Source organism: Bombus flavifrons, chromosome 5, assembly GCF_040668555.2.
Source record: "Bombus flavifrons isolate JBK064 chromosome 5, iyBomFlav1_principal, whole genome shotgun sequence".
Taxonomy (NCBI): domain Eukaryota; kingdom Metazoa; phylum Arthropoda; class Insecta; order Hymenoptera; family Apidae; genus Bombus; species Bombus flavifrons.
This window is the reverse complement of record NC_138446.1, coordinates 15,783,120-15,809,306: the sequence shown is the minus strand read 5'-3', so window position 1 is coordinate 15,809,306 and position 26,187 is coordinate 15,783,120. Positions and strand designations below refer to the sequence as shown.

At 34.0% G+C, this 26,187-nt stretch overlaps 2 protein-coding genes and 1 non-coding gene across 8 annotated transcripts; all 3 read left to right on the top strand.

Annotated features, from left to right (window-relative positions):
- The first annotated feature begins 51 nt into the window (after nt 1-51).
- Nucleotides 52-21,785, top strand: dom (domino helicase). Of its 6 annotated transcripts, XM_069112768.1 has the most exons (33): nt 1,313-1,476; nt 2,820-3,028; nt 3,157-3,853; nt 4,219-4,350; nt 5,016-5,320; nt 5,411-5,737; nt 5,997-6,207; nt 6,279-6,493; nt 6,579-6,716; nt 6,787-6,877; nt 7,088-7,281; nt 7,364-7,465; nt 7,713-8,028; nt 8,097-8,271; nt 8,360-8,546; nt 8,819-8,955; nt 9,049-9,235; nt 9,325-9,643; nt 9,734-9,814; nt 10,104-10,361; nt 10,909-11,228; nt 11,312-11,604; nt 11,695-12,067; nt 12,150-12,346; nt 12,434-12,548; nt 12,625-12,957; nt 13,046-13,267; nt 17,993-18,028; nt 18,116-18,284; nt 18,397-18,881; nt 18,965-19,249; nt 19,331-20,467; nt 20,549-21,785. In XM_069112768.1, exons 2-33 carry the CDS (start codon nt 2,831-2,833, stop codon nt 20,852-20,854), a joined length of 8,541 nt encoding a protein of 2,846 aa, XP_068968869.1. In that variant the 5' UTR covers nt 1,313-1,476; nt 2,820-2,830; the 3' UTR covers nt 20,855-21,785. The 6 variants fall into 6 exon arrangements, with proteins under 6 accessions (XP_068968865.1, XP_068968869.1, XP_068968866.1 ...); XM_069112764.1 differs by lacking the exons at nt 1,313-1,476; nt 17,993-18,028; nt 18,116-18,284; ... (2 more) ...; nt 19,331-20,467; nt 20,549-21,785 and adding an exon at nt 52-184 and having other exon boundaries at nt 13,046-17,307; XM_069112765.1 differs by lacking the exons at nt 17,993-18,028; nt 18,116-18,284; nt 18,397-18,881; ... (1 more) ...; nt 19,331-20,467; nt 20,549-21,785 and having other exon boundaries at nt 10,104-10,256; nt 13,046-17,307.
- Nucleotides 5,790-5,924, top strand: LOC138180472 (small nucleolar RNA snoR639/H1). The gene has a single exon (XR_011173318.1). It is a non-coding gene; the product is annotated as a small nucleolar RNA snoR639/H1 (small nucleolar RNA).
- A 1,884-nt stretch (nt 21,786-23,669) lies between the features above and the next one.
- LOC138179712 (cytochrome P450 6k1) lies at nt 23,670-26,162 on the top strand. Its single transcript, XM_069112799.1, has 6 exons — nt 23,670-24,130; nt 24,214-24,452; nt 24,562-24,783; nt 24,868-25,145; nt 25,658-25,847; nt 25,943-26,162. The coding sequence occupies exons 1-6, from the start codon at nt 23,718-23,720 to the stop codon at nt 26,101-26,103; spliced, it is 1,503 nt and encodes a 500-aa protein (XP_068968900.1). The 5' UTR covers nt 23,670-23,717; the 3' UTR covers nt 26,104-26,162.
- Nucleotides 26,163-26,187: the final 25 nt, after the last annotated feature.

The following is a 26,187-nucleotide window of genomic DNA, read 5'->3' as shown; positions in this document are numbered from 1 at the left end:
ATTATGGTTTTCTGTGAGAAGACTTATCGAGGCTGTGTCATTGCATTTGAAAATGTGTTTAGCATACGTTGTATCACGAGAAGTTGCGCATGTGTTCAGCATATAGATATATATTTTTTCGATTTTGGGTAGAAAATTTGCACATTCACGGATACAGAAAATCACAAAAGGAATTAACGAAAAAGTAAGTACAATTTTCTTCTTTTTTAACTGTACCTTCCTCTTACATGTATTAGTAATAGTAGTTACATTATAATGGTTATAAGTAGCACGTGGTATATTTAAGTGTATATAGTGCGGCGACCATGTTGCGCTTAGTATGAAACTTGATCAAAATTTATTATTCTAATAAATACACCGTGTTAATAATACTTTAGAAATTGTGTATATTTAAAATAGAAAACATTACCATTGAATAAATATATTATCAATTAAAAATATGAAATTCATAGATATTTTTACAAGTGTTTTAATAATATGTATGGCATTTTCCCTTATAAATAACTATAATGATTAAAGCAAGATACAATAAGAAAAAATATAATACTTAATTATCAAAATACTATATACAGATAATGCACGAATCACGTGGTGCGTAGCTGTAAGTAAAAGAGAAAGATTTGTAGTTTCATGATATTATTCAACAATTTGTTTGCATTATAAATTAAAGCGAAACATTTGGATAACGGCTTTCTATACGATGCCAGGAATGTAAAGTGATGTAATACTACATGTAATGTATGCCTATATTTGTCGGTTACTATACAATCGTATAAAATTATTACCGAAGGATAATAATAATAATTTACTATTATAAGATCTTTTAATTTCTATATTTTTAACATCATAAGAGCGCCCGTTTTGTGATCATTTTTAAGAAATTTGATTATTTTACAGATAATCAGATAAAACTGTTTTACCAAATACGATAAAGCTTTTATATATTTTCAATCCTTATCAACAAGTAATAACATGTAGTATCTTTTTATTAATAGGTTTCATGCATATTGTAATCCATATAGTGGTAGATTGTAAAGAATGCATGTTTTACACTTAGAAATAATAGTTGCTGATTTGATTTGTTAGTCGGAAAACGAGCCCTTTTAATATTTTTACTAGTAACCAATCGGGAACGTCTGATACTGCCACGTTGCCAAGTATCCGGTTGTATTCGGCCAATCGTAGATTCAGCGCCCAGTTGGAGCGGCATCTCTCCGTGGCTTGTGTAAACGCGAAGTAGCGAGCAGCTCAAGATCTGGTCGCGGTCGAAATTTGTCGGGAGCCGTCGCCATGTTTAGAAGTGTGTGCGTCCTTGAGCGAGTCGAGCGAAAATGTTCTGTAAAATATTAGATATAGCTCATGCACTGTACATTACGTGAAGTACCTAATTACAATTTAATGCTTGTCGATCACGGGTGTAACAATTATTTTTGTGGATGGCTCACCTACGTTGCAGAATTTTGTGATTACAGTATGGTAAGTCCGCCCTCCTATCAGACCAACGCCAACATGGCGGACGAAAAATTTCCTTTGTATCGCCGCGAGGCTCCACTGACGCAATTGTGAAAAATGTATTATTTGGAAAGCGATACACTTTAAAAGATCGGAAAAGCTGTTTCCACTCTTAAAAAGCTTAACTGATAGACCGGTGTGATGATTGTCGTTATTACATTAAGATAAATTGACATTTTTCTAATAAAAAGACTTGAACGCCCTGAATGCTTGATATATTGGACGTTTGCGTATTCGTTGCAATCTTTTGATATTCTAAATGACATCGTTCATTTCACTATTCGGTTGATTGTAGATACGTTCTTATTATTCATGATGCCGTATTTTTGAGGGTGTTTTTTCTTCTGCGCAATACGCATGTTTTACAAATTCCAATGTGGTGTATCAGTTGGATCAACGGAGAAATTTTGATTTCGGCGCTTTTTTCACAAATCAATTAACGTTCTCATTTTGAACCATTGAGATTACTTTACTTAGAATAAGCTTGAAATGTACATATTTGATCTACAATTAAATAATAAATTGCTTATATATGTTTTAAATAATTGAAAAATAAACTGTTGTTAGTAATTTGTGAAGCTTTAGTTTGTTGTTTCTTATACATCTTTTTCTCTCATTATCAATTTCATATGTTTATTTTTTTATTGCAAAGTAGATATGTAATTGTTACAGAAATGTTCAATTTAATACAAAGAAGCACAATTTCAATTTATTTTTATATCTTTTCAATTTCTAATTTGCTCATTTTGTTTGTTTTCTTTTCCCTATTTGTTTGTTTTTTATTAATTTATTATGAATACAAACATATAGGTTTAAAAAAAAAGCTTGCTTGATAAATGTAAGGTACAAAGATTAAAATATTTAATGCTTGATACATTATTACTAAGATACTTATGAGAATAACAAACACATTTATTGAAGTTACTTTTATTATAAAGTATAAAAAATATTTGTTTTATATGTTTCTTTTAATATAATTAGAAATTATTTAAATTTGTATTGTTGGTTTGATAGATAAAGGTATAGATAGAATTATACAAAAATCTGGATTTTGAGTGAGAATATACCAATTTAACATTTATTGGTAACAATATATGTTTATATTTATCTATTGAAGTATATTTTTCAGTTTCAATGTAATGTGCTTGTATACATTTATATTTCTTTAAATATTATCAATATTTTATTCTTATGTATCATTTTTTTTTTTTTTTTTTTGCTACAAATGATAAATGGTTTCATTCCTTCATTTTTCGATTGCAAATGACAAAGTTATTAATAACATTTCTTATTACTTTATATTATAGTGTAATGTGTAATGAGTGATAAGCAGACTGCACCTATTTTACCACCCCTCAATGGGGGTGGAGGAAATAATGGGGGTAGCAATGGAGGTGCACCGCAACAGACTGTTAATTTACAACAAGTTCTTGCTACTGCCCAAGGACTTAATGTCCTTACTACAGGCGCTGGACAGCAATTTGTTATTACTTCACAGGTCCCTGGTCTTACACAGGTACATATTTTATAGTGTATTCTAATTTTTGCAACTTTTTTTATACATAATTTTTTATAAAATTTTATATATAATAAATGCTATATAATAAAAATTTAATGATTTTTTTGTTTTTTATATGATTGCAGGTTATACCAAGTAATGCAACAACAAATACAAACATTCAACAAGTTGGTGTTACAAGAATTGTTAATATCAGTGGTACACCACCACGTGCAGCTAGTGTGGGAGTTGCAGGTGCAAGCAGTTCACCTCTTACATCTCCTACTCGTCAGGGTTCACCTAAAGTTGTTTTAGCAACATCTCCAAAACTTGTTCGAACTTCTATTGGAAATATGTTTGTTGCACCAACCTCGCAAGCTTCTATGCATTCACCACCTGCAAGAAAAAAGTTGAAATTAACAGATTCTACTGAAAAACATACTATGCTTGCTGATGATGCAATGGGTTATAGAAGAAGAATTATGGAACATAAAATGAAAAGGATGCGTGCAATAAGAGAGAGATATGCAGAGAATGCATCAGAATTATTCTTTCTTCATGCTGGAGGCAATATAATGGATTTTCAGTCATGGAAGAAGAAACCTCCAACACCCCAATATTTGCATTTTTTACAGCAAAATAGATTAGATCCAGATGATGATGAAGATTTAACAGCTCCACTGCCAGCAATATCAGAAATTCCATTAACACCAACTGCAACAACTGTTTCTACAATAGTTCCTGTGAATCAGTGTACAGAAGTAAAAATTTCTGGAATGAATGTTGCTCCAGTTGCGGTGTCCACAACATTGCCTGCTGCAGTAGCTCAACTTAATCAACAAGGTAATCATATTGTCATTGTGAATATATTTGTAACTGATTTGATAATTTAAATTATATTATAGCAATCTTACTTTCTAATAAGATGTTTTACATTTAACACTAATCATTTTCACTAGAATATTAAAAGGCACACCATTATTTTCAAAAAAGTATAAATATTATAGAGTAAAAGATAATTTCAATTCATGTGTAATATATTAACCTTGCACAAAAACTATAAGCATATTTTAGAATATGTTCTGTATGTAGGTACTTATACTAGTTTCTCATTATTAATAAGTAGTTTTTTGAGTATGTGGAAAAGCAATTAGGAGTTTTAGTATATATCTTACAACAACCAAATATGTAATTACTTTGCATAATAGGACATGTACCAGGTAGGCCTCAAGGGGGCCGCCATGGCATGGTGTTTGCCTTCAGAGCAGCAATTCAGTCTTCACCAGTCACCGCTCACCCTCCACCTACTTCTTCTACTCTAGCACCCACGCTCATTATAGGTGATTACTGCAGGCTTATCGTTTGATGTTTAGACTCCTTACTTTTTTTAAAAATAATCTTTGTTGAATTCTGTAAAATTATTTTCAATATATCTAAAAAAAATTTCACTTAATTGAGAAAATACCACTAGATATTACTTTGCATTATTAGTGAAACAGTTTATTATAGGTTTCATTAAATAAACATGATATGGTGAGTGAAACATAATATGGCTACTTTTTGTACTCAAATAGTATTGTATATTCCTTAAAGTATTAAGAGCAACGATTTTCATTTAAAAAAATGCAATAGGCCATTTTCTTTCATATTAGATATGTAATTCTTTTATTTTATTTTTTAATCCAATCATATTAAATTCATAGTTCATTTTCATTTAGTGATTTATACCTTTGAAAAAAACTTACGGCTGTGTTTATGTTAATCATTTATGTATTATGATAGTATATTCTTTTTGATATTGTAGAGTATTCCACAGTAGACGGCTGATTCAAGTTACACATTTTGGATCAGTTCACTCTTTGTGGAAATATTAATTCACAGCATATGTATGGTTGTTTAGCAATATGCTTTTCAGCCTAAGGGCGCTGTTGATACATGTATACATACTCTTAATTTTCTCTAAATAGATTTCTTCATGTATTACATTATTTTATTACTATTACAGGTAATGCACCAATAGTTCCAGGTTCACCAAAACCTGTGACAACAACTGTTACAAGTCCAGTGATAGATAAATCTACAATAGCTACATCTATTACAACAACTATTACTACAATGACTACTCCTACCCTTACTTTTACTGGAGCTACCACCACCACAGCTACTGTTACTACTGTTACAAAAACATCTTCTGCGCCTACTATACCTACTCAGCCCGTTGTTAAACTTGTTAAGTTACCTGCCTCTAATGCGACTACGTCATGTGATATCACAAATAACCAAGAACAAATTGTAGAGAAGGCAAAACAGGTAAAGTAATTTCTATGCAATTATGTAACATTTAATGAATTATTGTGATAACTACAAATTGGTATAATTTGATACATAAAATGTTTGTAGGAAGCATACGTTATGCAAAGGATTGCGGAATTACAGCGGGAAGGATTATGGTCAGAAAGAAGGTTGCCTAAAGTACAAGAACCACCTCGTACAAAGGCTCATTGGGACTATTTGTTAGAAGAGATGGTTTGGTTAGCTGCTGACTTTGCTCAAGAACGAAAGTGGAAAAAAGCTGCAGCGAAAAAGTGTGCGCGTATGGTACAGAAATATTTCCAAGAGAAAGCAATTCAAGCACAAAAAGCTGAAAAATCACAAGAGCTGAGATTAAAGAAAATTGCTAGTTTTATTGCTAAAGAAATCAAAACCTTCTGGACAAATGTGGAAAAAGTAAGTAACAAGAAAAAGAGTTAGAATTGTAAACTATAATAGTAAAGATTTTACCCCACACTATTAAGCCGACAATTTCAATGTATTTCAATTGAAACTGTGTGCTCGTTGTGGGAACAGCAAAGTCTGCTCATTGTGTATGGTTGTATTTATTATTACGGTATAATCAAAGAATTGATGCTGGACATATATTTTTATATAGCACTTAAACTATTTATAGGACTGAATGTATATTTCATGTTTATATTCTGTTTTCAAGTTAGTGGAATATAAACAACAGACGAGGCTTGAAGAGAAAAGAAAGCAGGCACTAGATCAACACTTAAATTTTATTGTGGGCCAAACAGAGAAATATTCTACATGGTTAACTGAAGGACTTAATAAAACTGATGGTCCTCAAAGTGTGCCAGCTTCCATAAATAGTTCGCGTATTTCTTCCCCAGTACCACCCGGCAAATCTCATTCTGATGGTATGTAAAATACATTTTCCTAAGCTCATCGTATTTCAGTTATGTTAATAGTTTTAATCTTCTTAATATAGAGGATTTTCAACCAAACCAAAGCTCAGATGATGATGAAGAAACCATAGCAAAAGCCGAAGAAGAATTGAAATCTGTGACAAATCATAAAGAAGAAGTTGAACTGCTGAAAAAAGAATCAGAGCTACCCCTAGAAGATCTCCTTAAAGAGCTACCACCTGATTACTTGGAAAATAGAAATAAAAGTTTATCACCTGCATCAAAAGGAGTAGAGGAAGTAAGTAAAATATTTTTAGACCAAGGGTTTTAATGACATTATTTTTTACTGTAATAAAAAATTTGTTATATGTATTTATTAATAGGAGAGTGAAAAGACAACAGATGGCGATATGGATTTCGTTGCCGCATCGGATGAATCCTCCGATGAGGAGGAAACTATTATGGAACAAGAAAAACTGGAAGAAAATGCGGATTATAAACAAGAATTAGACGATCTTAAAGTATGTATATACTCTTCTAGCTATTATGGAGGACTTGTGGATTTTCTCTATAAAAGTTTAATACTTTTAGGCTGAAAATGAAATGTCTATTGATGAACTTATGGCCAAATATGGTAACATGTCAGATGTGCCAATAGATGTTGAACAAGAACCTATTCAAGGTCAATATTATTTAAGTTAATTTTCGCCATATTATATTTGTTCATTGATGATGATATTCTACCGATCCTGATGGTTTAAGAAATGGTTTTCATTCTTAATTCCTGTTACTGATGTGACTTGAGGCATTTGTCTGAAAATTAACATTTGTTACAATAATCCAATAAACTTGAAAATTTATAATACGTATATACATGTATTTATTTGTGTAGAGTCAGATAAAGAAAGCATAAAAGAAGAAGCTCAGGAAAATGACGAAGAATCTACGAGTAACGAAAGTGAAAGTGAAGAGAGTGACAACGAAGTTGATGAAGCAGAGTCTCAAACACAAACTGATAATGAAGCCGATATTGGACTTAAATCTCTCTTAGAAGATGTATCCATGGAAAAATCATCAAATGATAAGGTAAGATGGTGTTTTCATTAGTACTCATATAGGAATTTTGTATACAAAAAAATAATTGCACTGGTAAATCTGCCTTTTACAGACTGCAGAGATGGACCATTCAAATGCTCGCGATGAAATGGATAACGTCGCGGCATTGGCAGAAAGTATCCAACCTAAAGGAAATACTTTACTTACCACCAGTGTATGTGTCATTGAAATATTTTTGTATTTCCATTGTGGGTATATCAATTATTCAGCCTTTCATCCAAGGTTGTGTAACAATATTTTGCACATGACCATTTACGAAGGCTAAAGCATAAGTGATTTTCTTTTAACAAGTAAATTGATTCATCAATTTATTTTAGAGAATTATCATGACAAATTTTACCAGTTATACGAATTAAAATAAAGTTATGTATGATTGTCTAACGAAACTGATATAATTTTAGGTTGTTACGAAAATTCCATTTCTTCTGAAACATCCCCTTCGAGAATATCAACATATAGGCTTAGACTGGCTTGTTACAATGTACGACAGGAAATTAAATGGTATTTTAGCAGATGAAATGGGTTTGGGTAAAACTATACAAACGATTGCTTTACTTGCACATTTGGCATGCGAAAAAGGAAATTGGGGTCCTCATCTCATAATAGTACCAACATCTGTGATGCTTAACTGGGAAATGGAATGTAAGAAATGGTGTCCAGGATTTAAGATTTTGACTTATTACGGAACGCAAAAAGAAAGGAAACAAAAAAGAACAGGTATTAGTTTATCTCTAAAGAAATATAAGTGAAAATAGGAATATTTGTAATATTTTGTTTATTTTTAGGTTGGACTAAACCTAACGCTTTTCATATTTGCATAACATCATATAAACTGGTTATACAGGATCATCAAAGCTTTAGAAGGAAAAAGTGGAAATATCTTATATTGGACGAAGCTCAAAATATAAAAAATTTCAAATCACAGAGATGGCAATTACTATTGAATTTTCAAACCCAACGGTAAATATCTATTTGGGTAATATAATTTATAAATATATTACTTTAAATTATATGAAGAACTTATATATAAAAATCCTTATTATTACAGACGATTATTGCTTACTGGTACACCTCTACAGAATAACTTAATGGAATTATGGTCATTGATGCATTTTTTAATGCCGAATGTATTCCAGTCACATAGAGAATTTAAAGAATGGTTTAGTAATCCTGTTACTGGAATGATAGAAGGAAATAGTGAATACAATGAAAATATTATTCGTCGTCTGCATAAGGTCTGTACGTAATTTATTTTTATATACTTTGTTTCACATATGCAATTATTCGCTACCGACACGGATATATGATGATTACGTATCGCATGTCTGTTTTATATAAATAGCGAGATATTAAAAAAATTCTCTATTAAAACTCGCGTGTCGTAAAGTATTGATTTGACATACGAATCCTGTCTAGAGAAACACTTACAACTTTCATTGTATCAATCTTATCCTCTAAATTTGTGTATCTTTATATGTTATTTATATAGCAATTATATTGTTTGTAGGTTTTGCGGCCTTTTTTATTACGAAGATTAAAAACAGAAGTAGAAAAACAATTACCCAAAAAGTATGAGCACGTCGTTATGTGCCGTTTGTCAAAACGTCAGCGATACCTATACGATGATTTTATGTCCAGAGCAAAGTAAGTATTACATATTTTGTCATTTTTTTTATATCACAAAGATTTATGTAATATGAATATATATATATATATTTATAATTGTTTTTCATGAAGAACAAAGGAGACTCTCGCCAGTGGCAATCTGTTAAGTGTGATTAATGTATTAATGCAATTACGGAAGGTATGCAACCACCCAAATTTATTTGAAGTTAGACCTACTGTATCACCATTTCAAATGGAAGCTATTGAATATGTCACAGCCTCGTTAGTATGGAGTGCTCTTGATTATGATCCATTTAAGGTAAAATATATAATTTAATTTTTTCTAATACTAATTATGTTCTTAGAAGTTTAGAGGAAAATATAATATATTTATTTTTTACTTTATAGGATATCGATCTATCTAGTATTAATCTTTTATTATGTGATTTGGAGTTAAGTCTTACTGCGTTTGTGGCGCATAGAGTCAGACGATTGCAAACACCACGCAAGCTTATAGAAGAAATAGACACACAACCAGATCCGTCTCCAAGATGTCCACCTGGAAAGATTAAAATTAATGTTAGATTATCTAATCAAGTTAAACCGTCATCCGTACCGCGGCAGACGCAAACAAAATTAAAGAATTTGACTGGAATATTGCCTACTCCAAAAGTTGGAACATCTCCTTTAATAAAAACAGCAAATAATCAAAGCACTCCAGGGCAAGGTAAGAATGATTATAAGATTTATAGACATTTTATATTTTGGATTTTTCCAATTTTTGCAATTAATTTTCTCTGTTTTTATAAATTCATAGGTGTCACACTAAAAGTAGCAGGTGGCCAACAGTTGCAAGGATATTCCGTACAATTAGTTCAACATCAGGGTAGTGTAAAAGGTGAGGGTTTCCTCTCGTGTGTTTTTACACGTTTACTACGTATATTTATATCCAAAACCTGGAATCCTTGTGCATCATCGATCAGTGGTTGCACTCAAACTTATCGCTGTGTAATCATTCTTGCAATGGTGCTAGAGCAATTGATCTCGGGCCAGCTTGTTTATAGTTTTCCCATGTTATAAGCATTCTAGAACCGAGAGCACATTAACAAAACTTACATTTAATTATAATCTAACATTTGTGAATCACAGTTTGTGTAAAACATTTGTTGTGTTTGCTTCAAAAATAGCAATTCCTGTTGGAACACTAGCACATAACCCACAAAGTACAACAGTGACACCAACTACAGCAGCAACGAGTGCACAGAGGATTACAGTAGGGAATGCAAATATTATAGATGGACTGCAACGGCTAGCAACACAAACAGTTGCAGTTAAACAAGGTGATTCCGTCCAAAGAATAGCAATGCCTAATCTTGCACAAGTGGTTCAAACATCTATTGGTAGACATATCATTCTGACTTCAAATCAACAAAACACTAACACAGGTTTGTCCTAAGAGTGCTCATATCCCACTGATTTCATTTATGTTCTGTGTTCTAAAAATTGCACCATATACATATATCCTTTTTCATGTCATTTGTATGCATTTAGATGAATGTCAAAGAATAATACAAAAATGCATGATTACAATATTCCGTATGTTAACCCTTTGCGGACGGCGGGACGGTTCGAAGTTTATCGTACCGCTGGGCCAAGCTGCTGCCGCGATAGTCATTTAAAATTGCCAGCGCACATTTTTGCTTAGACGCGCTTTTCGTTTATAGGTGTCAAATTCTAACATATGTACATGCACAGATTCTCCACAGGATAAATAAAATGACACACATATATGAGTCGTTCGGCTCTATCAGTTGTTTTCGCCAAACGGATATATGACTTCCTCGGCCAAATTGATGGCTTACGCAAAACGCATATATTCGGCGGTAGTCCGCAAAGGATTAATAGGCAATATTTCTATCCTAGTAAATTGATATATTTTTCAGATCTTATTTAAATTTGTTTACGAATGATTAACATTGTTTATATTTACAGTTTCATTTCCAGTAATGACTCCATGTGTACCACGTTTGAAAGTTTTACCAAAATCTTTAATGGGCCTATCTACCTCGGCAACTACAGTAAACAAAGTTATAGGAGGAGTGGTGACAACTACAAGCGGAACAAGTGGAAGACCCGTTATGAGGGTGCCGCCTCTTAATGTTACTGCCTCTCCTAATGTCACTGCACAGTCTCCTGCTGGCAATGGACAATCTCAACAACAATCGAACCGTTGTGGTATTGTTACTAGACACGCACAAAAAGAATCAGAAAAGGCACAAATCAAAGAACGTCCAAAATCTGAATTTTATTTGGTAATTATCTTAATCGAATAAGGTTGTAAATATTAGAAGCATTTAAAGGTTTAGAAAATTTAAAATATAATATCTCTTTATAGCCACAATTAGAAGAAGAACGGAAACAAAGAAGACAAGCTAAACTTCGTCTACTTGCAAATACTAATGAAAGACGATGTGCCGCATGCCCTCTCTATGGAGAAGATTTGTTTATGGCATTAAGAATTGGTAAACCATCTACGGCATGTCGGTGGCATAATGGTTGGGTTCACTGTGCAACTGCTAAAGATAATGCACGTACACGAAGGCAGTTTTTTTCTCGCACAGAAGCACTTGCGGAGGCGATCAAAAGTACAGAACAAATTGTTGAGGAGCTGAAGGAAGTTTTTGAGAGGTGTTGTATATTGATAAAAAAAGAGAGTTTAGTATTTAGTAATGTATTGAAGTTATTTAATTATTCTTGACGTAATATAATATATGCTAGGTTTGTTGTACATGTTCCTGCTGTGTGCGCCCCTACGCCACGTTTTCACGTTTCTCATCCTCCTCCACATAAATTGTTCGCTCAACGACGTATACAAATGGAGTTACAACGTCAACTATCGCCAAAATTGGCATTGTTCCATCCAGTAGCTAGTGCAATGATGACACAGTTCCCAGATCCCAGATTGATACAGTATGACTGTGGAAAATTGCAATCTTTACATCAACTTCTTAGAAAGCTTAAATCTGAGAACCATAGAGTTTTAATTTTTACACAAATGACCAGAATGTTAGATGTATTAGAAGCTTTTCTTAATTTTCATGGACACATATATTTACGTTTGGATGGTACTACTAAAGTAGATCAGCGGCAGGTAATAATTATTTACTGTAAATTATTGTGTCATTATTTCTTTTATTGTTCTCTAACATGGTTTATTTTACGGGGAACTGTAGGTTTTGATGGAAAGATTTAATGGAGACAAACGAATATTTTGTTTCATTTTATCGACGAGATCTGGAGGTGTAGGTGTGAATCTTACAGGAGCAGACACTGTTATATTTTATGATAGTGATTGGAATCCTACGATGGATGCCCAAGCACAAGACAGGTGTCATAGAATAGGTCAAACACGTGATGTACATATCTACAGGTATATATAAAAAATATAATATATATATATATATACACACGTATATTATATTTATAAATATATTTAATTATTCTTCACATGTTTTAGATTAGTAAGTGAAAAAACCGTAGAAGAAAATATTCTGAAAAAAGCCAATCAGAAGAGACTACTTGGAGATTTAGCTATCGAGGGTGGTAATTTCACAACTGCTTATTTCAAAAGTGTAAGTATTTTGAAAAATTTCAACGAAGAAATATGCTCTAAAACATAATATTTTATGATTGTAATTATCTTTACAGTCTACGATTCAAGATCTGTTTAACATCGATCAATCGGAGAATGATGCAACGACTCGAATGGCCGAAGTATTGGAACAAAATCGAGATCGAGAGAAGTTCTTGCAAAAGGATAACCAAGGTCAAACTTTAGAGGATAAAGTAGCGATGGGTGCGCTTGAAAGCGCTCTTGCTGCTGCGGAAGAGGATCTTGATGTCCAAGCCGCAAAGACCGCTAAAGCAGAGGCTGTTGCTGATTTAGCAGAATTTGACGAAAATATACCCTTGGATGACGCGGACAGAGATGACATGCAAGTTAGCAAGGCTGAACTTGAAGTACAAAATTTAGTATCCCAGGTAAAATAACGTTTTTATTCATTTTTATAATATTTTATTCAAATCTTAGCATGTATATCGATAAAAATGTTTGTGTTTTTGTACATAGTTAACACCTATAGAACGTTACGCGATGAAGTTTGTCGAGGAATCAGAGGGTGCATTCTCTGCGGCACAACTTGCAGCAGCCGAACGTGAACTCGAAGAACAGAAGAAAGAATGGGAGTTGGATCGGCTACGAGCATTGCGCGAGGAGGAAGAAAGGAGAATGCGATTAGCAGATGACGATGAGAAGCCTTTGACGTTCGGACGCGAGGATGCGCAAAATCAGGTTAATAGTGCTAGTAATTCTAAGAAATTAGTCAATAAGAAACTCCCACCGAATAGGAGGAGGAATTCGCGTAAGAATATTAGTAAAAGTGCTCAAGAATCGGAAAGTGAAACTGAGACTACTACAGAATCAGAATCAGAGTCACAAGAAGATGTGGTAGAAGATAGCCTTGACGAAGAGTCGAGTCATACGGAAAGTCAAAGTCAAGGCGACGAGGATGAGGAGGAGGAAGAGGCACACGATCAAAATGATTCTGAAAAGGGCGGATATCCCAAACGTAAGAACCGTTCTAATAAATCATTTAGTCAAAATCATTTTGATCTGAACAGTCCACGGACGAGATCAAGGGGAAATGTTAAAATTAATTTGTGGACATTGGACGTAAGTCCTATCTTGCCTGGTATAAAACCGAAATGCCGAGGTAGAGCCAGCAATTTGCGTAAACAACGTGAGCTTGAAATGAGGATGAAAGCAGAAGAAAATTTCATTTTACCTTTGCCACCAGTTTCAAGTCCTAAAAAGTTAAATAATACCAACATTTCGAATAAACCCAATGAAGGAGATAATACTGTGAATGAGAAAGAGGAGGAAACAGTTGATTTAAAACATACAGATGCTGAAAAAAGTACAATTTTGCCTGCTGATGAAAAGCGATCTGAAAGCATCGAAAATTGCAAAGTGATTGTAAATCATTGCACCATTGCAACTTCTTCGCCAAAATCGAACTACGATAAAACTGTCATGGACGAATCTAATGCCACCATAGCTTTAGATTTGTTAGAAATAGAAACATGTTCTCAATCAGGTAATTCATCGGGTATGTCAGAACAGAATAAAGATTTAGAAGAAGGTATAATTGATAATAAAGATGGTGGTGAAGCAGCACAACAGTTAATGGAGAATACCACATCTTCAATATATATTAAAAAGTTAATGTCCATAGAAATGGCGCAATCTAATAATTTAGAAGGTGCTCCAAGTTGTAATGACGATTCCGAATATTCTAACGTTGATTTGATCTCACAGAATAGTAGTCCTCATTCAGTTGTAATGGAATCGAACATGGTAAAAAGAATTTCTGATTCGAAATGCTTCAAAAGTTCAATGACTTTGGAGATAGATGAAGAAATTAATATATCGGAAGATTCATTGATTGCTCCCTTAAAAAATAAAATAGTTGTTCAAGATACAGATGAGAATGCTGAATCTACAATAAAGAAATTAGTAAGTGATACTGTTTCTAAGAGTAAGATAACTTCATCTACCATTGATGAATCAGATACGGGATTAAAAGAACTACTTATCTCTAACGCGGAATCGAAGGTATTAAAAAATAAAGCTCTACACGAGCTTCAAGATATAAATATTTCTAATGACGAGTATAGTGTAAAAAATGATGCAAGAGCGCAGAGTCCTATCGAAACGAAAGAAGACATGGATATGAAAGAAACTTCAACAAATAATAAACAATACGATGAAAGTACTTCAAATTCAGATACAACAAATAAGTCTGTCAATGATAATGAATCCATTTCTGTGATAGAATCAAGCTCTAGTCAAGAACCTAGTAGCAGCAAACAAGAAGAAAACTGTACTAAATTAGATGAATGTGTGTGCGACGAAGATGATACAAAAGTTCAGTCGATCTCATTGACACAAAACAGTGACAATACCTTTTCCTTTGATACTTTAGGCTCGAATGAATCAAGTGGATCTGAATTTAATACAGAAAATAAGATTAAATTTCGTAAACCAGATACAATATCTTACGGAGTGACTACAAGAAGCGCGAAAGTAAACATTAGCGTAGAAAATACCGAAAATAAAAATTTGATATTATGTAGTGATACATGTGAAAGTCAAGGAAGCGAAATTTCAAGTTCAAATTCGAATACTCATCGAAAAGAAACTAGCAAAGTAACACAGATTCGAAGGCCCGACACACCTCGACCGACGATAGAACATTCTAGGATTACAAGGTCAAGTGCAATTCGTTCTTTAACACCTCCACCGAATTCAAATTCCACAAAATCATTGCAAAGAAGACGACCAGACACTCCTTTGCCTGAATGCTTTAGATCTTCCCCACGATTAGCGACGAGGTCTATGTCAAATTTGAGTTCATCAATAAGAAACGAAGAACAAAATACATCGTCATATGAGAAACCCATGACGCGTAGGTCAAAGACTTTGGATAATGGTGTTTTGAATCCAACTGTGTTTCGAAGAAGCAGTTCAATACCACCTATGAAACCAACATCCGATTCGAAAGATTGCACTAGTTCTATTTCAACTAGATGTAAAAGAAATAGTGAATCTACAAGTACGAATACAAGTACACCGAGACGACGACCGGATACACCTGTTCCTACTTTTGAACAAGGATCGAGAGTTACTCGATCTGGATTGAATTTTACGCTAAATTCGGCAAAGGGTCCTAATCATGTGTCAAACAAAGGGAATAAGCACATTCGGAAGATAGATTCGTCTTCTGATTCAAAATCACAGGTAGAGGAGTCTTCTGCCGTTTCACCATTGTCTGGAAAAACAGAAACGTTGAACACAGATTCAAATGGTAACGCGGTTGTATCAGAAACCTTCCCCAAACAAGATGGTTCAACCCTATCCTCCTTTAATGAAATTAACGAAAAACCACAAAGAACTGCTAAAGTCGTTGCTATTCTTACTTTGGATACACGAAGTAATCATACCAGTAAAGCTTCTAGTTCCGTTCATGCAAAAACATCTAATTGCAATTCCTCTGATACGAAAAATAATAAAAAAAACGCCGATTCTAATTCCAATTCTGCATCTGATTCGTCAGGGAAAAATTGCGTTCTTAGGATTTCAGATGTTACTCCGAATTGTAAAGTAGATGGGTGGTGTGATTCTGGATTGGATACCGGTTCTCGAGATCGCGTTTCCTCTAATGTATTTTCCAATGTAGCAAGTACTTATACCAGTTCCAATAAGGCAGGAAAATCACCGACGTTGAATAAAAATACGTCATTGAATTCTAAACTTAAAACTGATAAGGTTCCGATACAATCAACAGTGATAGCATTGGTCGATTTGGACAACGACTCTAATTACGATTCATCAGATGGATCAAAGAAATTAAGAAGGAAAATTAAACGAACACGACTGTCATCGTTTGCAAAGCCATTGATAAGTGGAAAAACGAATGAATCACAAATAGCTGACGCGCTAGATGACGAAGAGCAGATTCCGCCAATGAAAAAGTTGATTCGTACTCAGCTTACTCCTCCTCCTCCTTCTTCGCAAACAACTCAATTGGAAAAATTCAGTAGCGGTACTATATCTTGAGTCCCGCTAAAACTTTATCGCTGTAACATTTAGCAGCGTGTTTGTATAAATATTTCTCATAATTTAGACATTAACATTGTCTTGAACTACTACCTGGAGCGGCGTGCGCATAAGAGAAACCAAGTTCTAATTGTTTCTTAATTTTCACATGATTCTTGTATATAATCACAAAAGTAAAAATAAGTGAGAGATGTTTCTTTCATTGTACTAAGTACATACGTGTAACATTTTTAGCATTGTAAATTGTACTTTCCTGTAAAGAATTCAAGTGTCTTTAATTGACATTGTAATTTATACTTGGTGATAAAAACAAACGAAAGAAAATGATAAAAGAAATAAGGCAAGGCATTCGATTGTATTATAATAGGATATATAGAGGAGAACAGATTCATTACAGCTTAGCTCATTAGTACGTTGCGAAAGTCTCGCTTTTTGCGACGATTTTGTAGCGTTTGATTTCTTGAATAAAAAGAAATAAACAATTGAGTCAGATGTAAAATACAAAAATAATTCTGCGAATGCGACGTACTTTGCTCTCGTGTAACGCCTTGCACTCTACATACTTTGCAAGGTCGCGACCTGATTACATATTAGACTTAAGAGATTCTTCGTTTAATGGTATGCCCCACTGTAATATTTAAGTTGCGTGCCTGTATTTTGTATGATCGAGTGAGTCCGAGGAAGGAAATAAACAAAATATTCCTTGCTATGAAGATCATGTGTTTTCTTATTTCTTGGTGCGGATCCAAGTCTGTTCGATCAAAGGTTCAGTTCCGTTTTGGTGTCAAATTTTGCTCAGTGTGCTTGGTTATATATACTGAGATCATTGAAAGTAATGATCTTGTATTCTCGCGATGTTTTGGTGTGGCAAGGCTATCATGACCGCACATTAAAGAAAAGAATTTTTTTTGCAAATATTAGATAATAGCATGCAGTAGAAAGCTCCAAATAATTATTTGAAAAATGGCACCAAAACACTGCCTTTGCCATTCCAAACTTGGAGTCAGCCAAGGTATAAGCAGGCACATTAATGAGCGTCTTGCACAATATTTAATATCTACGCGGGATTGAAGTAATGAAATTCTTGAGTAGAAAAATGAGCCTTTGAACGAGCAAAATGTATGTATATTTCCTATTCATTTCCTTGATCTTCCAAAATTACTCAGTTATTCAAGCATTCTAGCATTTTTTTCGATTGCATTTAATAGAAGACATATGAAGACATATATAAAAACGAAGAAGAAATCATTTTTTCTTCAAATTATTCGTCATGTTTGAAAAGTGAGTGCTTCGTACACGACGCTCGTTCTTCGTAATTTTTCTTTTAAATCTTGTTGAAGCAGATTTTTTTATTTATAACTTTCGGATCTCATAGACGTACTTTTTAATGTCTTGCAGATATGGTTATCGGACGACAATATGGAGCAAATGCCGGTTAGTATAGAAATTTTATTTCTATTTTCATTTATTATTTATTTGTATTTTCAGTTTAATGTATGTAAAATTTATTTTAATGATTAGATGTGGTGCCCTCCTACACCTCCTACAACAGATAATGATGTTTACATCGACTATTCCTTGGGATTCCTTTATGAAAATACTCCTATGTCAGAGGCACAATTACCTCCAATATACATTAAAAAGGAACAAAAAAGAAGTAGGATTGAAACTGGAATTACTGATCGCGATGGTAAGTAGTTTATATATTTATAACAAATCTATCTATGGTACTTTCTTTATGTACATATACAGTTGATATTGTTCTTTTTAATTGTATATTAAATTGTTTATCTTCTATGTAGGACGGCGAACGGTTAAAATGCGACACAAGGAAGAATCTGTTTATGCACCGAGATCTTTATTCGATCGACCTTCGCCAGCGCTTATGAAAATACGTCGCGATATGAAACTACATAAATACCGTATAGTTCGACCACCAATTCCACTGCCTGGTATAAAACCGTCGCATATGTCAAAGTCTTCCGCGGACCAAGAACATGTTTTAGATTGGATGATACATGAGGATTGGGCCCTTCTCCAAGCAATTCAGGTTTATCAAGGACTGCCGCTGAATTTGATGATTTTATCTCCTGGTCATACTCCCAATTGGGATTTGGTTGCGGATATAGTTAATAATACTTCTCGAATATATAGATCTCCTAAACAATGTAGAAGCAGATACGAATCAGTAATAGTACCAAGAGAAGAGGGAAAGTTACTTTATGATACTACGCCGAAGAAACAAAAGAAACAGAAAGGGGTTTACAAAATGCCTCAGGTTTCCGAGGTATATCGAGATATTTTTATTCTACATTTGACGAGAGATATTTGTTGGAAAAAAGTTATCATTTTTTAATCGTCTTCTTTTAGCAACAAAGTAAAACAAACAGGCCAATGAAAACGTCTCAGTTATATAATCAGGATAAAAATCATTCGTTTACATTAATGTGCTGTCAGAGATTTGACACCATTAAATCTGTTTCGAATAAGAGAACGCCTACTGTTAAACCATTACTCGTTAACCCATTAATGAAAAATCCTACCAACGCTGCAGTTTTAGCTGAATGTGGTATCCAATATGATAACCCATTAGCTCCCATAGAAGTTGCAACGCGACGCGCCGATAGGATCGCAAAGGAGAAACTGAAACATGCTGTTAGTATAATAAGGCGTAATGTCTTTTAATTATCGAAATTTTTAAACATTTAATGGCATCATTCAATATTTTGTATCCAGGTTTTATCAGCAGAGCAACAGCAACAAGTAGCCGCTCGCATATTACAGCAACAGCAACAACAGCAGCAGCAGCAGCAACAGCAGCAGCAACAAGTTCAGCAGCAGCAGCAACAAATCAAACTGCAACAGCAACAACAAGCTCAACAAAATATTTCAAATACCTCAAGCCCTCAAGTGCATCAACTAACGCAAGTTGCGACCACCGTCACCACAGGGTTAACTACAATGAAACCTATTACCACAATTAGTAGTGTTACTACGGGTGGTACGACAGTTGCTACGTCGACAGTTAAAGCCCGACCAGGGGGAACGTTAAATATGCAAGATGCACGGGCAACGCCAACCGTTGTCAGTGTCGGTAATCTTCAAGCCGCTCAAAGAATTGCAACAGCGAGTTTAGTATCTGCTGCACAAAGTTCACCCGTGGCTACGCAGAAAGGTATTGGGGTTACCGTGGCGACAGCTCCGGGTACTAAAACGTTAACTGCGGCACAGTTACAATATTACCGACAACAGCAAGTTCTATTGCGACAGCAGCAACTAAAGGTATTGCAAGCACAGGCTGCTGCAAATGGTCAAAAGGTATCGGTAGCCGTTTCAGCTGCCGCTGCGCAACAAAGGGCTACGTTGATGAAGCAGAATATAACTGCTGGTACTGTTGCACAAGCAACTGTTGGAAAACAGACGGTAGCTCGTACAGTATCAGAGACAGAAATGGCTGCTTTAATAAAACGGCAGGCTTTGCAACAACAAGCAAAAGCTGTGGCTCAAGTACAGGTACCTGCACAGACTGGACTTACTCCGGCCCAAATATTTGCTCAGGCAGGTTTGCAGGTACAAGCTGGAACATCAGCTAGTGGAACTCCAGTTGCTACCTTAGTAAAAACTGCAAACGTTGCCAGTGTACGTACAGCAACACCTCAACAAATCCGTCAGCTCGCTTTGCATCCACAAATCATCACTCAAAGAAAATTGCCAGCGCAGAAAGTTGCACAACTAACGCAAGTCGCTGCGAAAACTGGTGTTCAGACTCAACTGATTGTACAACAGAAATCATTGCCTGCGACTATGACCGTGCAGCAGATTCAACAAGTTATGAAACACGTTCAACCATCAGCGATGCAACAATTTACACATGTATGTTATATACCTCAGATGTCGATTTTGTCGATATCGTTCGTTTCTTTTACATTTTTTAAAAATAAAATATGACTTCAGGTTTCTACAGGACAAGCAGTTTCTCAACCTGGACAAGTAGTTTTAGCAAAGTCTCCGTTGCAGACGAGAGTAATTCCAGTCGCATCCGCTGCTTTGAAACAGACGATCCAAGTTATGACTGCAAGTAGTGCTCAATTGCGCCAAGCTGCACCTGCTCAGGGTAAACCTGTCGTTACAGCTGCAAGAGGTAGTCCTGGTCCTAGTCAAGTTAAATTGCAAACTCTTGCACATCCCATTCATCCCCAGCAGGTACAGCAACAACAACAACAGCAATCACAAACTCAACCAGATACTCAGCCGAAGTGAATATGTTTCATTACATACGTTCAAATTTACTAGATGTTACAAATTTTTCTACTTACGTTAGTCGAAATAAAGCTTTTATTTGTGGAATAAAAAACAAATGATGACATTCCAAAAAATATTGCAAGTAATTTAACTACAATTAATTTGATGTTATAATTGATGATGTGATCTTTTATCTTCTTACATCTTTACGTTTATATTACTAGAAGGTTTTCCTTCTTTTGTATTTCAATTCTATCTACGAAAACTGATATTTCTACTATCGCCTTTCAAAACTTGCTAGCCGAATTTGTATATAACATCAAGAGAAAAATTTTGTGCGCTACTAAGTTTTGAGGAATTGCGATATGGTATTATGACATTGTTTTAAGTACTCATAAAAATTTGAAAAAGGTTATGAAATTGCAAACAGCAACAGAAGTGACAAGGCAATACAAGTACACAGCTTAATTTTTTAATTTCATTGAAATTAGTGTCCATGCGAGTTGAATGTTTTGCGAAGGTATTGGCGTACTAATTTATATTAAGCAATGCAATTCTGTTTAAATAATATGGTGTATATGAGTTAATCTTAATATGTCATCCTGAGAGGATCAAGTAATTTATAGAGGTCAATCATGAAATTCAAGATATCTCTACGATAATCCTGATCATATGTTAAGATGTATTTTTCTTGACTGTAAGAATTAAGAAGAGGCGATTCAGCTTCGAGAAATATGTTTAATTTGTTGACACACATGAATGGAAAAGAGTAACTACGAAGCTACGACTGTATATGTATCTATAGTTACCTGTAGGAATTAAAAATTCATTCGATGATACGATGTTTATACTAGAATCTTTACCGAATTGTGTAAGATTGTACTAATAATATATATAAATATGTATAATTCGTGTATCATAGACGCTAAAATAAATCTATCATAAGGAATTTTGTGTATTCCAACGAAATCTTGTCAAATAACTTGTCAAGAAACCGTTATTACCATGTTATGTATCCCTTTAAATCCCGTATCTTCTGCTAGAAATATTTTCGCGTATTGTTTGAAACAACAAACATATTTCAGGTGGACAGAGTTCGTGGGCTACGCTGTGTATAGAGAGTTCAGCTACAGATGTAAAAAATTTCAGGTGATTCTTGAACTTAAAATAAGATAAAAATCAAGGATAAAAAGAAAATTGCATTTTTGGCTTTGTTTTTTAGTTATTGATAATTAAAAATCAGCCGAAATACCTCGGATTACCTTATGGATTTTTATGAGTAGATAGATTTAATGTTCAATCTACGATTTTTCTTACGAAACGTCCTGCAGGATATTTTACATCCGGAATGCCACAATCTTCTCTATGACTTGTACCAGGTAAGCTCTGCTGCGCGTTCCATTGAGTATTGCTGTGCATCCCGCTGCTCTGGTTGACTTATTTCGCTCGTGTAAGGAGGTTTGCTCGCGTACAGGGGTATTTCGATGGCCTTTTAATTGACAGTAACTAAAAAACAAAGCTGAAAACAATTTTTTATTCCTGATTTTCATCTTATTTTAGCTTCAAGAATCGCCCCTTAAATCTTTTTATACCTACAGCCGGATACCCATATATATAAACAGACACATTTTTACATCCATTTGATAATTTTGTACAGTTGAACTTCGCTTATCCGTTCCTTCTTTATACGAACTAGTTTTTGGTTAGCGTTAATTATATGAACATATAACTGAGCCTTTGTTATTCTAACTACACTCGAGCTTATTTTATAATTGCCGAGATAATGCGATTTGTTCCATTAGTTACCGTTTTTGCGCGGTCGAGTTAGAAACGGTGCGTGGAGATGTCTGTGGTCATTTCTTACTGAAAATGGATTTCTTTGCGCTTTTTATTAATTTGCGGCCTAACAATTGGACTTATCGTAACGTAATAGGGCTCATTTTACAGATAATTTTATTAACTGCAACTTTCTATCGGAACTTTTCCACGTAGATAAGATACAAAGCAAAACGTAAAAAGAATTCGTGTTTTTCTCGTTCAGTTGATATTTTGTTCACGGGGCTCCGGAGGAGCTTATTAAATGTCGCCTATTTTGTTTTCAATATCGTTTCGAGTCATATTATACGAAATATTTCTACTATTAATTTGTTTTTGGAATAATGTTGATTCCGAATGGTCTGCACTATTATCCGACTGTTATCCAATTATGTGACACAACTTGTCCACTGATTATAAGAGATAAATGGAATGTATACAAAATGCACAGTCATTCTTCGATAAGTACTACTAAAGGTCATCGATAGAGCTTATGTTGTCATACATATAAAACGTTTTGTAATAATATAAATAAATAAATTACCTCAATAAATTAATTAATAATTAAAATATCTTACCTCTATGATTATTTAATATCATAATAAACATCTTCAACCTTTTTTACAAGAAAATCCTCAATATCAATTTTTTCCTAAAAAAATGTTAATTTGGCTAGACTATTATTCGACCGATCCAATTATCCGATACGTTTTATCTTCTAACTGCACGATGAATGCATACATTTAAAATGCACAGTCATTGTTTTATAATTATAAACGTCACTGAAACAGCTTCTGTTCTATCGAAAACATGAAGTGTTCAATACTAAAGTAAATAAATAAACTCTTACTACTATGATTATTTACTATAATAAATATTTTCATCTCATTTTACAAGAAAATGTTCAATATATATTTTTGAAAACTATGCATTATTCTTCCAATTTTATAAATTAATTTCAACTATCACCTATAGATAACTCAACTGATGACCGATCTTATATAAGTGCGGATAACCAGACTCCATCAGTATCATTTCAAAGTAGCTGGAAGAGTGTCATCAAAAGATGGCAATACCAAACTTCTGCTTTGTCAATATTCTTCTTACGGTCGCCATCCTTGTAACGTTCCTGCTTTTATACGTAAAGTATAGACGTACCTACTGGCAAAGACGAGGTGTTCCTACCCTACCTGCCCACTGGTTCTTTGGTAATGTAAAAGATGTGATACAATTTAAGAAATCTCCGTCCTTTGTGATCGGTGATCTACACAATGAAGCTTCAGACAACGACGATGTTCTTGGAATTTACATTTTCCACAAACCGTTCTTGTTATTGAGAAATGCGGAATTAATTAAACAGATTTTAATCAAGGACTTCGATTATTTTCCGGATCGTTATTTCACGGCTCAATCGATTCGCGATAAAATAGGAAGCACTAATCTCTTCACGATGCACAATCCGGAATGGAGACAAATGAGGTTCCTAATTTTTAAAACGTTTATCAAAATAATGTTTATGAGCATGGTAAAAGAATTTATTGACGAACGTGTACTCTTGTTAGGACAAAAATATCGCCGGTGTTCAGCAGCGGGAAAATGAAGAAACTTTTTCATTTGATCGACGAAACCGCTGGCTCAATGATCAAATATTTAGAACAGCAATTTTCACATGACGCGAAAACGAAAACTATTTTCGTAAGGGATATTGCTTTGAGATATACGACTGACATTATATCTTCCGTCGCTTTTGGAATTAAAGTAAATTCGTTCGATCCTGAAACGGTACAATTCTTTGAAAAAGGTATTTGTCAAACGTTTTTCGATGCTGTGTATTATCTTATTTTATTGTCTTCTTGCAAGTTGGAACGATCTCGCATTTATTGTGTTTCTTCTTTTCTCCTTCGTAAAAGCTCAAGAAGGCACTCGAATAACGTTTCTTCGTGCTATCCAATTTGGCTTTATGTTCTTCTTTCCACAATTTTCGAAGTGGATTGCCGGTCAAATGCTAGGATCGTCTACAAATTACTTCCGTAAAGTATTTTGGAATTCTATGGATACCAGAAATATGACCAAAGCTAAGCGAGGGGACTTGATCGATTCTTTAATAGATTTGAAAAATGAAAATGATTTGAGTAAGAGCTAGATATTTAATCTTAACCATTGATTAACTCTCTTATGCGTATAATTCGTCTAAAAAAATAATGATTTATCTTTAGAGCTTGAGGGCGATGAGTTAGTGAGTCAAGCAGCAATCTTTTTCGTTGCTGGTCGTGAATCAAGCGTAACAACTATATGCTTCACGCTTTACGAACTTGCTAAACATCCGGAGATTCAGAAACGAACGCGAGAAGAAATTCACGAGAAATTGAAGGAACATGGAATGACTTACGAGGCCTTCCAGAGTATGAAATATCTTAATCAAGTTATTTCGGAAACTTTACGAATTTATCCTCCAGCTCCACTTATTGACCGTATTTGTGTGAAAGACTACAAGGTAAATCGACAAATTAGAATAATGATTCGTTATAAACTTGTTCAACGAAATATTTTCTTCGGATAATTCGAATATTAAAATATAAAGAATATCTTTTTCTTGCGAGCGTGTGTTTAGTTATTATCTAACTGTTTTAGTTACTATGTAACAAATAAGGAAACGAATAACTGTTTACTTACCATTGCAAACAAGATTGAAGGACATGCAATTTCTAGCAAACAACACGGATTCTTTTCCTCGTAAAAATTTTTATGAAGATCATATTTTCCTTTAATTCGATTGTTATTAAAATTTTGTATTTTATTTAAGTCTTTTATAAGTTTCAAAAATGAAAAAAATATATATAGTCACAATAACAGAGAATGTTCTTCTTTTATAATATATGAATTCATATTATTATCTTATAAGATAAGACAAAAAGAGTCTTATTTTTTGTGCCGTTAGAGATCTCTTACACGTTGTAGTCGAATATTTCATTGGTCATATAACGTTCTAAATGATAGATTTTTTAGATTCCAGGAACTGAGACAGTTATAGAAAAAGGTACACCCGTCTATGTGGCTTTAACTGGTCTCCACTGTGACCCAAGATATTTTTCAAATCCACAGCATTTTGATCCTGACAGATTTAGCGATAAAAATAAAGATAATATCAAACAATGCACGTACATGCCTTTTGGCGATGGACCAAGAGTTTGCGTCGGTAAATATTTATTTAACATTATTTAACATAAAATATTCTTGTAATATTAATATAATATTGTTAACTTCTACATTTTAATGACATATTCATTGTAGGAGTACGACTCGGTCTATTGCAAAGTAGTATGGCTTTAATTGCGATACTTAAAGATTACGAAATTTCATTAGATCCCACATGCAACAAAGATGCCATTGATGTTCGTAATGTTTTCTTGACAGTAGCAGAAGGCTTTAGGTTAAATTTTACAAAACTATAAGGAATCTATCGCATTATTGAAAAATATGTCTTTTCTTCTTCTTCTCCTTCTTCTTATATTTCCATAACAAGGAACAAAAGGGAA